The sequence below is a fragment of the Mustelus asterias genome, unplaced genomic scaffold (genome assembly GCF_964213995.1).
Source record: "Mustelus asterias unplaced genomic scaffold, sMusAst1.hap1.1 HAP1_SCAFFOLD_50, whole genome shotgun sequence".
In the NCBI taxonomy this organism is placed as follows: Eukaryota; Metazoa; Chordata; class Chondrichthyes; order Carcharhiniformes; family Triakidae; genus Mustelus; species Mustelus asterias.
The window spans coordinates 238389-252036 of NW_027590123.1; the positions used below are offsets into that span (position 1 = coordinate 238389).

Below are 13648 nucleotides of genomic sequence, written 5' to 3' on the forward strand. Positions count from 1 at the left end.
ACACAAACTCAATTTACAGAATAATGGTTGGAATGAGAATCTTTACAGGTCACTGCGCATGTTTTAGGCCCCGCCCCTCATTCACTCTGATTGGTTGGAGGACCAGCCGCTCCCGCTCGGTCCTCCAGGCCCGCCCCCTCTTCCTATTGGTCCAGAGCTGCCGTCAATTAGTCCCCGGGCATTGTGACGTTGGGCATGCGCAGTGCGGCTCATGTCCAGGGACAGGCGCTTGTTTGTCTGATCGTCAGGCGGGGAGGAGGCGGATAAGCGGAGGCAGCGTTAGGGGCAGTGGGTGGGAGGGGAGGCTCCACACACCCAGTGGAGGCTTCAACACCCCCAATAAGGAACTAGCGGCACCGCCTCAACACCCAACACAACGGCAGCTGCAGCGCTTTCTCCCGGGGCCAGGCCCCAGTGGACAAATGTGGCTTCAGGAAGGAAATGCAGCAATGGGTTTGTTAATGAGAATCATCTTTAACTCACTTTCCTGACCCTGGAGCAGGAGGAGAGAATGGGGGGAATTTCTCTCCTGCACTCACACTGATGGATTTTGGAACCGCCTTTTACAGAGAGTTCAAAGGGGAGGATTTACACACAGAAAACTGAAATCTAACAAGACATCAAGATCTGAGAGAGTCACTTGATCAATCAGAACCTGGATATTACGGACCCTTGAGTGGAACCATTCAGCTCTGGGTCATTCCTATTCTCCATTGGGGTGCAGTACACCAGTAATCCAGAGGACAAGAATAATGTTCTGGGGATAATGGTTAAAAACATACCAGGATAGCTGGTGGAATTTAAATTCAGTTCATAATCTAGAATTCAATGCGAGTCTCAGTATTGGTAACTGTGAAGCCATTGTGATGAGTTGAGGGAAAGTGCGTGGAATTGGAATTTGCAGCTTTGGGAAACAAGAGAGAAATAAGTATTCCCCACGAACTAGAATTATCTGTTCTGAATTTGTGTCCTGGACTGACCTGTATGAACTGGATTTTCAGAGTTACAAGTAGGGGACTAACAGACAGGAAACTCAAATCAAGCATCACTTCAAGATCTGACAATGACTCAATTCATCAGGATCTGAATACCATCGGCTTCTGAATGTGGAGGGAGAAATGTTTGTGTGTTCTGTCTGTGGGAAAAAAAATCAAACATCAGCGTAAGTGGAAAAGCATCAATCCCTCCCCCCCCCCCCCCCCCCCCCCCCCCACCCCACACACACACACACACACACACACAGTGTTCCAGTGCAGGGACTGTGGGAAAGAATTCAATTACCCATTGTGTGGAAATTCATCGACGCACTCACACTGGGGAAAGACTGTTCACCTGCACCATGTGTGGGATGGGATTTTCTCATTTATCCAATCTGTAGACACCAGCGTAGTCACACCGATGTGAGATCTTTAAATTTTATAACTATGAGAATAGCTTTGAAAGCAACAATATTCTGCAGGAACACCAGCGCACTCATGCTGGAGTGAAGCCATTCACGTGCCCTATGTGTGGGAAAAGATTCATTCATTAACCAGTGAGTTCTTAATGGTGAGAGACCATTCGTGTGCCCTGTACATGGGAAAGGGTGTACTCAGTCATCTCATGTGTAAAGTTTAAAGTTGATCTATTCGTCACAAGTAAGGCTTACATTAACATTGCAATGGAGTTACTGTGAAATCTGAGACACTAGTTAGATCACAGGTGACTGTAGATATTTTACTGGGGATTAGAAGGAAAGGATTTGCAGACAGGAAATTATCTGCTGATTTTACAGTCACTTAATTCATCAGGACTTGAATTTGAATGTGGAAGGAGAGATGTTTGTTCTGTCTGTTTGAAAAGATTTCGAACATCAGTGTGACTGGAAAAGCACCGAGACACACACACACCCGAGTGAGAGTGTTCCAGTGAACTGACTGTGGAAAGAGTTTTAACCACTTACACAGCCTGAAAAAACATCACATCATTCGCAGCGAGGAGAAACCATACACGTGTTCTGTGTGTGGATGAGGCTTCAACTGATTATCCAACCTGGAGAGACACAAGGACACCTGCACCATGGAGAAACAGTTGAAATGTGGGGACTGTGGAAAGGGATTCAGTTACCCTTCTGAACTGGAAACTCATCAACGCAGTCACACTGGAGAGAGGCCGTTCACTTGTTCTGAATGTGGGAAAGGATTCACTCGACTAACCCACCTCACTGCACACCAACTTATTCACACTGACATGAGACCTTTTAAATGTTCTGACTGTGAGAAGAGTTTTAAAACCAAATACAATCTTTCGACACACCATCGAGTTCACACTGGGGAGAGGTGGTTCGCCTGTGCTGAGTGTGGGAAGGGATTCACTCAGTTATCCAGCCGGCATTCACACCGGCGAGTTCACACTGGAGAGAAACCATTCACCTGTCCTGAGTGCGGGACGGCATTCGCTCAGTTATGCAAAATGTTGGATCACCAGCGAGTTCACGCTGGGGAGAGGCCATTCACCTGCTGTGTGTGGGAAGGGATTCACTCAGTCATCCACCTTGCTGAGACACAAGCGCATTCACACTGGTGTGAGACCATTCACCTGCTCCGAGTGTGGGAAGGGATTCACCCAGTCTGCCCAACTCACTTCACACCAACGTGTTCACTCTGACACGAGACCTTTTAAATGTTCAGACTGTGAGAAGAGCTTCAAAGGCAAAATGGATCTGCTGATTCACCAGCGAGTTCATACTGGAGAGAGACCGTTTATCTGCTGTGTGTGTGGGAAGCGATTCACTCAGCATTCCCTCCGGCTGAAACACCAGCACAGTCACACCAGGGAGACATTATTCATCTGCTCAGTGTGTGGGAAAGGATTCACCCGTGCGAACACCCTGCAGAAACACCAGCGAGTTCACAAATGATTACAGGAGTTGGTTTCTGCTTTTATTGCTGCTGTTAATCACAAGACTGAACCATGCTCATTCTGACAGTTAGAGGTTGTTTCGGTTGAAGTTGAAGTTAATAATCCTTGTAACTACACTGGAGTTTAAGATTCTGGGTATAGATTAAATCAACTTTGTGTCAATCACACATGTTTGCGTCCTTGATTTCTCGAGGGTAAGAGGAGACTGATTGATGTCCTGTTACCGACTGTTCCATTGTTGGGTCTTTTCTGATACGTTTTGGAAGATGTGGCAAACGAAAGAGTAAGGAATGAGAGAAAGGTAAGAATTTGGGAAATGATAAACAGACTGTGACAGGAAGATAATGAAAGAGCAAATTATAGATTACATCAGTAGATGTGGTTAGACGCTACAAAAATATTAAAGGGACAAAACTAAAGGCTCTGCATCTAAACACACGTAGCTTTTGAAACACAACTGATGAACTGACAGCAGCACAAATATAAGGAAAGAATTATGAGTTGATCGCCATTAGAGAGACATAGAGTGGGGCCTGAATTTGTTCCTATTCATTCATGGGATGTAGGTGTCACTGGCTCACCCAGCATTTATTGACCACCGGTAATTGCCCCTGAGAAGTCAGTGGTGAGCTAAACATGTGTATGTGACATTCAGGAGGGACAGGAGTCTGGGAAACGGTGGAAGGGTGTCTCTGTTGATTATTGGCAGTATTAGCACATTAGGGAGGGATGACCTAAGTTCAGGAAACCAGGATGTTTGGAGTGGTTTGATTTGAGATGAGGAAATGGTAAAGGCAAAATTCACTTGTGGGAGTGAGTGATGGACAGGCTTTCTAATTGTAACGACACGGTAGGACAGAGTACAAAGGAAAAGGTAATGGCAGTTTGTGGTAAAGCTACGGCAATAATCAAGAGGGATTTTAATCTATTTATAAACTGGGAAAGTCAGCTGGACGAAGGTCATGTAGATGAGTTCATAGAATGTTTTGGGGATAGTTTCTGGGAAGAGTACGTTTGAAAGCAGGCTTCACTCGCACTGGTATTATACAACAAGACTGGATTAATTGATGACTTCACAGTGAAAGCATCTCTAAGTATCAGTGATCTGAATATAAATTGCTGGCTATGGGCCAAGTGCTGGTAGATGTGATTAGATGGGAGTTCAGGTGTTTCTCGTGTGTTGGTGCAGACTCGATGGGCTGAAGGGCCTCTTCTGCACTCTATGATTCTATGAATGTATTGGAGATGAGGTAATGCTGCTTAAAGAGTTAAAGGTCTGTTTCAAGAACCATCTTGTGTTTACAAGTTGAGCTCTATTCGTGGAGATACTGAGTGCCCCTGGGGCAGGATTTTGGGAAGTTACTGTTAGTTCAGGAACCTCAGGAACATTCACACTTTTACCTGGGGTGATCCCCCAATTGAGGTGGCAAAACTTCCTCATGTATTTCACAGGTAAATCTTTTTCTTTTAAATAAACATTGTTATTATTTGCCATTTCAGAGTCCTGTCTTGCCTGATGGTAAACTCTCTTTTGAACTGAAGTGTTTCAGAGTCAGTCTGGAACTGAGTAATTAGGCTCAAGCAACCAAGTTAAACTGAATCTAAATTTTAATTGTCTGCCCGTTTAAGATTGACAGAGAATCTCGAGATGATGCAAGAAAGATTCACAAGAATGATACCAGAACTGAGAGTGCTTTTAAGTTAATGGAGAGACTAAACAGGTTGGGAATGTTTTCGTAGAATCATAGAATCCCTACAGTGCAGAAGGAGGCCCATTGAGTCTGTGCCGACTCTCCGACAATGCATCTACCTCATGCCCTATCCCCATAGCTTCATGTATTCACCCTGCTAATACCCCTAATCTACACATTTTTGGACACTAAGGGGCAATTCACCATGACCAATTCAACTAACCTACACATCTTTGGACTGTGGGAGGAAATTAGAGACCTGGAGGAAACCCACACAGACAAGGGGCAAATGTGCATATCCCACAGTCACCCAAGGCCTGGGGTTCCTGGTGCTGTGAGGCAGCAATGCTAGCCACTGTCCCACCATGCCACCCTATTCTCTGGAAAAGCCAAGGCTGAGTGCTGACCTGATAGAGATTATGAATGTATATGGCAGGATTGAAGTTATCAAGTAATCAAGTACAGGATACAAAATCAGAACTGAAAATTCTGGTTATCATTAGGCATGTTTGTCCCATTCAAACTATAAATCTCTGTCCTCTCACACCCACCTTCCTCCCCATTGATTGTTCCACTAATTCATCCTTTTCTCCTCCTGCTTTCTTTTTCAATTCCCTGCTGCAATTAGACTTTTGAATGGACCTAACATATATTAAATTAATCTTTCTCAACACCCTAGCTATGACTGTAGCACTACATTCTGCACCTTCTCCTTTCCTTCTCCCCATGTACTCTACGAACGATATGTTTTGTCTTTATAGTGTGCAAGAAGCAATACTTTTCATTGTATCCCAATACATGTGACAATAATAAATCAAATCAATTCTTCTCCACTTTATGTGCTAACTCTCGGTTTCAATTTCAGACGACCTCTTGCCCTCCCTAGTGTCTCACCCCAAAATTTCAATCTTTATGCCTGAAGGTGAACTGCTTTGCTAATGGGGCATCAATATATAATCTAGTGACTACCCACATGTGCTTTGTTTCTGGGTGCAGTCACTCCCGCCTCCACCTTTCATCCCAGTCCCAGGAGTTTGGAGACTGGGCTCCAGAGGAGTAATGGCGGCCGGATGCCCCACAATGCCTCGCGCTGGGGAAATCGCTCAGTAGCCCGGGCTCGAATCTGCGCATGTCCAAGGGAAAGGGGAATCTGCGCATGTGCGGAAATGTTTCTGACCCCTGCTTGAGGTGTTGACCAATGGAAATTCTTGGAAGACCGGAAGGACTCTGGTCCTCCAGCCAATCAGAGCGCGGTCTTTGTGACAATGCAGGTTGAGCTTCAGACGGAATCAAACTCCCTCCAAAGAGGCCAACATCTGTGAGTCAAACACTTTCTTTTCTCCCCCTTTCCATTTCTTTTCTCATTCTGGGGGAAATTGGGGACTTGCAGCAACTGAAGGGTAAGGAAGTGAATCCAGGGAGGCTGCAGACTCTGGAAAGGTTGGCCCAGGTCTCTCGCTCTCTCTGAAAGACATTGACATCCTTTGCTCCCTCAGCTTGATACATTGATTTGTCTGGCTAAAAGGATGGTCTCGTTCCTAATGTTCACAATTAAAGGGCTGGTTTCTTCAGGAGATAGTTGACATTTAAGTGGAATATAGTAAGGTTTGGCATGTTTGGATATGTTTGGTGTAATCTGGTGTAAATTTATGATTCTTTGTGGGACAGTAATTTTATATAGCTCAGTGTTATGTCTAGTTTTGTTGTTAGGTACATATTAGATATATTATTTATGGTTCTGTGATAAATTTCATTTATTGTTATTTCAAATTTGTAATATAGCACTGTGGTGACATACATTTCCAGACATTGATTAATTACAGCACAGAAGATGTTCATTCGAGTCCGTGCTGACTCTCTGTCGAGCAATCCAGCCAGTCCCATTCTCCCGCTGTACCCTTGTATCTCTGCAAGATTATTTCCTTCAGTTGTCCATCCAGTTGAGCTTGAAATCTTGGATCATCTCTAATTCCAGCATTCTCATAAGCAGCGAGTTTGTGTTTGTGAACACTCAGCACTTTAATGAAGTTCTTACTGACATGGTCATGAAGCTCTGAGCAAGTAATACAGCAGTGTTTATTCAACACATGTTTTCCTCCAGAATCTGTACCTATGGGTTGTGTTTGTATTGAGTCTGGCAGTCTGCATCAAGGTTTTCAGGTCTCCAGGTCAGGAAGCAGTGAGTAGGGGTCGGACACTCAGCATCAATCAGCACCTTCAGGAGAATTGTGAGGGTGTATATTAGATACAGCAGAGTGAGAGCAGAGGGAATATGTGAGATTGAGGTTTACAACTTTTGGTGAACAAAATAGGAATGAATGTTCAACTGAAACTAGAATCGTGTGTTCTGAATTTCTCTGCTGTACTGACAGTGCTGACTTTTCTAAATTCCTTTTACAGGTTTTGAGAAGGAGAAGATTTGCGATAGAAATCTGAAACCAAACGTCACACCGAGACCTGACACATTCACTCGATTCAAAAGGACCTGAATATCATCGCTCTTTCAGTCTCGAATTGAGTTGAAGTATGTACAGATGGAGGGCGTTGATTGGATCATTATATGAGTGTGTATGAAAAAAGCGTGTATAAAGAAATGGTGTTCTGTCTGCGTCAAAAGGTTTAAATATGTGACTGGAAAAGCATCAAGACACACAGATCTGAGTGAGAGTGTACCAGCGAACTGACTGTGGAAAGACCATTAACCAATTACACACCCTGAAATAAATATCACACCATTCACAGGGAGGAGAAACCATACTCGCTTTGTGTGTGTGGACAAGGCTTCAATTGATCATCAAACCTGGAGAGACACAAGGACACCCGCACCATGGAGAAACCGTGGAAATGTGGGGACTGTGGGAAGGGATTCAAAGCTCCATCTCAACTGGAAATTCACCGACACATCCACACTGGGAAAAGACCTTTTATCTGCTTTGAGTGTGGGAAGAGATTCACTCAGTCATCGCACCTGCAGACACACAAGCGAGTTCATAGTGGGGAGAGGCCATTCACCTGCACTGAGTGTGGGAAGGGATTCAAGGATTCATCTACCCTGCGGACACACCAGCGAGTTCACACCAGGGAGAGACCATTCACCTGTGCTGAGTGTGGGAAAGGATTCACTCAGTTATCCAACTTGCTGACACACCAGCGAATCCACACTGGAGAGAGACCATTCATCTGCTCTGAGTGTGGGAAAGCGTTCACTGAGCCATCCTGTCTGCTGACACATCAACGCAGCCACACCAGGAAGAGGCTGTTCACCTGCGCTGAGTGTGGGAAGGGATTCACACGGTCACCTCATCTGCTAACACACCAGCGAGTTCACACTGGGGAGAGGCCATTCACTTGCTCCGTATGTGGGAAGGGATTCACTCAGTCATCCAACCTGCTGACACACCAGCGAGTTCACAGCAGGAAGAACCCATTCACCTGCTCCAAGAGAAGGATTCATTGAGTCATCCAGTCTGCTAAAACACCAATGTGGTCGCACTGGGGAAAGACCTTTGATATGTTTTGTGCATGAGAAGAGATTCACTGATTCATCCAACCTGCTGAGACACCAGCAAGTCCACATTGAGGAGAGGCCATTCCCCTGCCCTGAGTTTAGGGAACGTCATCAGTCATCCAACTTGCTGACACACCAACAAGTTCACACCGATTAGAGACCTTTTCTTTTTAATCACAGAATTCCTACAGTGCAGAAGGAGGTCACTCGGCCCATTGAGTCTGCACCGACCACAATCCCAACCAGGCCCCACTCCAGTAAACCTACACATTTACCCTGCTAATCCCCCTGACACTAAGGGGCAATTTAGCATGGACAAGCAACCTAACCGGCACATCTTTAGAAGGTGGGAGGAAACCGGAGCACCCGGAGGAAACCCACACAGACACGAGGAGAACATGCAAACTCCACACAGTCACCCGAGGCTGGAATTGAACCCGGATTCCTGCCCTGACTATGGGTGTTAATTGAATCAATTGAGTTTAAGAATGTACAGATGGAGGGCTTTGATCAAATAATTATATGAGTATGTTTGAAGAAAGTATGTATAAAGAGTTGGGAGTTAAATCTATTCCAAGTAAAGATTGGTTCCAGTTTCTTCCTTCACCATAAGGCTGTCAGGATTATAACATGGTAACAGAGAATGTTTGTCCAATGGTGAAGTTTGGAAACTGGAGGAAAGTATATTTCAGACAGAAGTTTACAGTCCCAGCAGCTTTTGTGTGAGATGAAAGGCAGTGGGAATTGTCAGGGTCTGATTACCCGCCGATGTTCTCGGAGCCTGAACCATACGACCAGTGGAAGAATGAAGTGGCGATGTGGACACGGGTTACATCCCTAACAATGAGAAAACAAGGTCTGGCCTTGGCATTGCCACTGTCTAACGAAAGGAAAATTGGCAGCAAAACATTTCCTGAGCTGGAAATCCACTGATCAAGGTTTGGATCTTTTACTCGGTTTCATTGATGAGATTTACAAGAAGGATGATCTGATGGGTGCCTGTGAAGCATAGTCAGACTTTGTCAAGTTTTGAATGAGGGTGTAAGTATATTTAGCAGATCTGGATATCACAAAAAAGACAGGATTGGAAAAGCACTAATAGGTGAATGAATCTCAGGAATGACGGGGAAACAGATACCGTGAAATTCCCCTGGTCGTCGCAGTCCGGCGCCTCTTCGGGTCAATGCACCTAACCAGCACGTCTATCAGAACGTGGGAGGAAACCGGAGCACCCGGAGGAAACCCACTCAGACATGGGGAGAACATGCAAACTCCACAGAGACAGTGACCCAAGCCGGGAATCGAACCCGGGTCCCTGGCACTGAGGCAAAAGTGCTAACCAGTGTGCTACCCTTCCGTCCCAGAGATAAAGACCGTAACCAGTCTTAAAGCTACGCAAACAATTTTCTTATCCTTGTTAAAGATTAAAAATCCCGCAAAAAGATGCAGGAGAGTTGATGAAGAGTATCTGAGGCTCAGAGAACAGACTAATGCAAAGTGTGGAATGTGTGAAAAGTATTGAAGGATGCTGTCACATCCGATTGTAAAGCTGCCCTTCGCACATGACCTTAACGAGGTATTTACGTGGATCTAAAGGTATGAGACAAAGACAGAAATATTTTCATTCTACACATGATCGACAGGGTGATCCAATTTAGTCTTTCTCCAATAATACATGGCAAGGACAAAAGGATGATTCTAGACCAAGTGATGGAGAAGTGGACAGAGACTGGATCTGGGGCACCAGCTAAGTTTCTGACTGATAATGGAGGGGAATTTGTTAATGATGAGTTTTGAGATGTGTGTGAAAACATGAACATTCTGGTCAGGAACACGGCAGCTGAAAGTCCTTTCAGTGATGGACTCTGTGAAAGGAATCACACGGTGATCGATGAAATGCTGCAGAAAATCTCAGCTGATCAGCCAAACTGCAAGTTGATAACTGCACTGGCCTGGACGATTCATGTAAAGAATTCACTTCAGGTGGTTGGAGGGTAGAATCCCTGTTAATTGGTCTATGGGAGAAATCCCAAATTACCCTCTGTGCTGGGCGATCGCCCTCCTGCTTTAGAAGGGACGACAATTAGTATAAATTTTATTCATATTATCAGATTGTTTCATTAAAGTAAGTGCTCGAGCTAAGAAATTATTGTGGATCCTAGAACAGCAGTGTCCTATAATGTAATACTTTGTACATTTTGTTTCTTTGATTCATTGTGAAATATGTTGCTGTGTATTGTTATGATCCTAATCAGGATTGTTAATGTTTAAAGAGAAACTCAAATACCCAGTGATTAACAAAGAATTGCAACACAAGATTCCACATTTTTAAACAAGAACAAAATTTATACAACAAAATATTAAAAGCCAGCACCATGAACATAGCATAAGTCTTTCAATGATCAGATTATTTCATGAAGAGAATATTAACAACTTATTGTGGTTCTGAGGAGAGGGGTGTCTTTATATGTAATGCTTTGTACAAAAGGAGGAAAGTCACATTTTTTCTTCTTTGCTTTGCTCTGAAACATTGTTTGTGTGAATGTTTTGTGATCCCGGTCGGGATAATTAAAATTTAAAGAAAATTGTGAACACCCAGTGACTAACTAAAAGAATTACATGAAAAGATTTAACATTTTTAAACAAAAACAAACTTTACTGTGGATCTCAAACAAAATAAAATTTAAGAATACAGCACTACAAACTGAATACTGTAGTCAATAAAGACTTATGGTCTAAACCTGTTTTTTAACCTCACCCCAAAAGTTTTTCTTTATACTTAATGATATCTTGAAAGTTCAATTATGTTCCTGGGACTCTCAAAGGTATGTCAAAGCTCTGCAGAATTCACTTTAATTTTCCTCACTTTTCCAGCTATTCTCCAGGCTCCAAGATTTTACGGAGGGCCTTTCCATTAGCTTTTGGCTAAACAATTCTCCAATTTTCCTTTGAGACCTCAAAACTGTAGACTCCTCAGTCCAACCGTGGGCTTCGCTGCTTTCTTGCTGAGGGATTTAAACATTGGCAGCACCCCTGATTCCCAATGACCCAGTGGCTTCTGGTCCCACAGCTGGTTCACAGCTCCTGGTTCCATAGCTGACAGCCTCCAAGCTAACTGCAGACTGCTTGCTTTCTGTGAGAAACACCCAGAATTCCAACCAGGGCTCACTTATCCCCGTGCTAACACATCTGTTGGGATGTCTGATAGATATTTAGCTTCAAAACTAAACCTTTTTTTCCTGAGGTCTGCATGAAGAATTCCGCTCTCTAACAAAGACAGGGCACTAACTGTCAGAACCAAAGTCTCCAGGTCTCCAGCTAAAAGAGCCCAGCTGCCCTTTTACACTTCTCACCCTTCGAGTTTTGACATCTTAAACCAACATTGGCCACGTCTTGTGAATGTGAATCCCCTTAGGGTGTTTCTGTCAGATTCTCAGTGCAGGTTTTCCATTTACCTTAAGTTTTAAAAAAAGCAATTGTTGAACTAATTCATACTTCTAAAACATCGGAATTATGAAATTAGATCTTTGCAACACCTTCCCCATGAAGAAATGAAAATGTATCATCCTCGTATTATCCCATTTGAAACATTACAATGTCGACTCGAAAGATTGGCTCTTCTCTCTCCCGATCGATGCTGTCAGACCTGCTGAGATTTGCCAGCATTTTGTGTTTTTGTTTCAGATTCCAGCATCCACAGTATTTTGCTTTTAACAATGTACAACATGCTGTATATTTAAATAGTTGTGATCTTATCAAATGGTGAAGCAGGCTCAAAGAGCCAAATGGCCAACTCCCGTTCCAAAGTCTAATGTTTAATTACCTTATAACCTGCAATAGACATAATAATCCCCCCATTGTCCACTTCACATTCACAAGTCCAGCTTGGGAACAGCACACTGCTGGGTTCCATGTCCAGGAATCTCAGTCCACTGAAGATGGGAAATATTACTGCTTAGAGTGTTTTCTGACAGTTTTCTTCTTATAATAATTATTGTGCAAAGTTCCTCCTGCAAGAGGAGAGTCCTCATTGCTGTTCATCTGTGTATTTTCAACTTCAGTTTTGAAAACAGTCTGTTCAGAGTTCACATTTTGAACTTTATTTTCTTCCATGTTTGTAGTTCCTCCATTGTTTAAATCCAGAGAGAATATTCCACTCAATTCCACATTGAAATGTCTTCTTCTTGCTCTGTTGTAGCTGCAGCTTCATTTTTAATTTCATTTCCCAGAATCTCACATTCTGGATTCTCTTTTGGAGAGAGCAAGATCAAAATGGCTTCTTTTTGTGTCAACAACTCTTTCCTTCATTGGACAAAATCTTCTTCAGCCAAACTGTTGTTAAAATGCATTTTATGTTCAAGCAAAAATGTTGACCATTCCCATCTGGAGACTATGTGATCTTGGGCTTCAGAAACGGAGGAATTGAAAACAAAAGCAGGTAGGTTATGCTGATAGTTTCTAACGCTCTGGTGAGGCCACAATAGAACACTGAGCCCAGTTCTGGTCACCACACTATTGGAAGGACGTGAGGGTCCTTGAGAGGTGTAGAGGAGATTTACCAAAATGGTTCCAGGAATGAGGAATTTTATCCACAAAGCTAGGCTGAAGAAGCTGGGATTATTTTCCTTGGAGAAAAGGAGATGGAGGGGAGATTTGCTCGAGATGTACAAAATTAAAATAGGATTAAATAATGTGAGAAGGTAAAGTAATGTGAGAAGGTGAGGTGGCATGGTAGCACAGTGCTTAGCACTGCTGCTTCACAGCTCCAGGGACCTGGGTTTGATAACCAGCTTGGGTCACTGTCTGTGTGGAGTTTGCACATTCTCCTCATGTCTGCATGGGTTTCCTCCGGGTGCTCCGGTTTCCTCCCACAGTCCAAAGATGTGCGGGTTAGGTTAATTGGCCCTGCTAAAATTGTCCCTTAGTGTCCTGAGATGTGTAGGTTAGAAGATTAGCGGGTAAATATGTAGGGATATGGGGGTAGGGCCTGGGTGGGATTGTGGTCGTTGCAGACTCGATGGGCCGAATGGCCTCTTTCTGCACTGTAGGGATTCTATGATAAAGCTGTTCCCATTAGCTGATGGTGCAAGGATGAGATGCACAGATTTATATATTCTTAGCGAGGGATGCAGGGGGATGTGAGAAAGGGATGTTTTATGCAATGAGTGGGAATGAGCTGGAACTCACTGCCTGTGAGGGTGGTGGAAGCAGAGGCAATGAACGATTTAACAAGGAAAATGGACGGACACTTGCGGGAAATAGAACTGAAAGGATAAAGGGATAGAACGGGGCAATGGGACTGACCGGTTTACCCCATGAGAATAATTCCAGAACTGAGAGTATTTAACCCTCTGAAAATGCCGGTGTTACTTTTCTCTGGAAAACTGAAGACTGATGGAAGTCTTCAAGATTATGAAGGGGTTCAATAATCCAGTACGGATTTAACGAGAAACACCTTTACCAGCGAGTGGTGAGAATGTGGGACTCACCACCACAGCGAGTGGTTGAGGTGAACAGCATGAATACATTGAAGGGGAAGCTGGATACA

The 13648-nt window shown here is 43.8% G+C and overlaps 2 protein-coding genes across 2 annotated transcripts in view; both read left to right on the plus strand.

Moving 5' to 3' along the window:
• The window catches only part of LOC144483220 (uncharacterized), a 40388-nt gene extending 34736 nt beyond the window's left edge, over nt 1-5652 (plus strand). Inside the window, exons 5-8 of the mRNA XM_078201991.1 lie at nt 2180-2318; nt 2569-2887; nt 4531-4622; nt 5589-5652. Coding sequence (XP_078058117.1) covers nt 2180-2318; nt 2569-2887; nt 4531-4622; nt 5589-5652 — 614 coding nt within the window. The remainder of the gene's footprint in view (nt 1-2179; nt 2319-2568; nt 2888-4530; nt 4623-5588) is intronic.
• LOC144483237 (uncharacterized) overlaps nt 1-13648 on the plus strand; it is a 284523-nt gene that overhangs the window by 195359 nt on the left and 75516 nt on the right. The window lies entirely within an intron of this gene.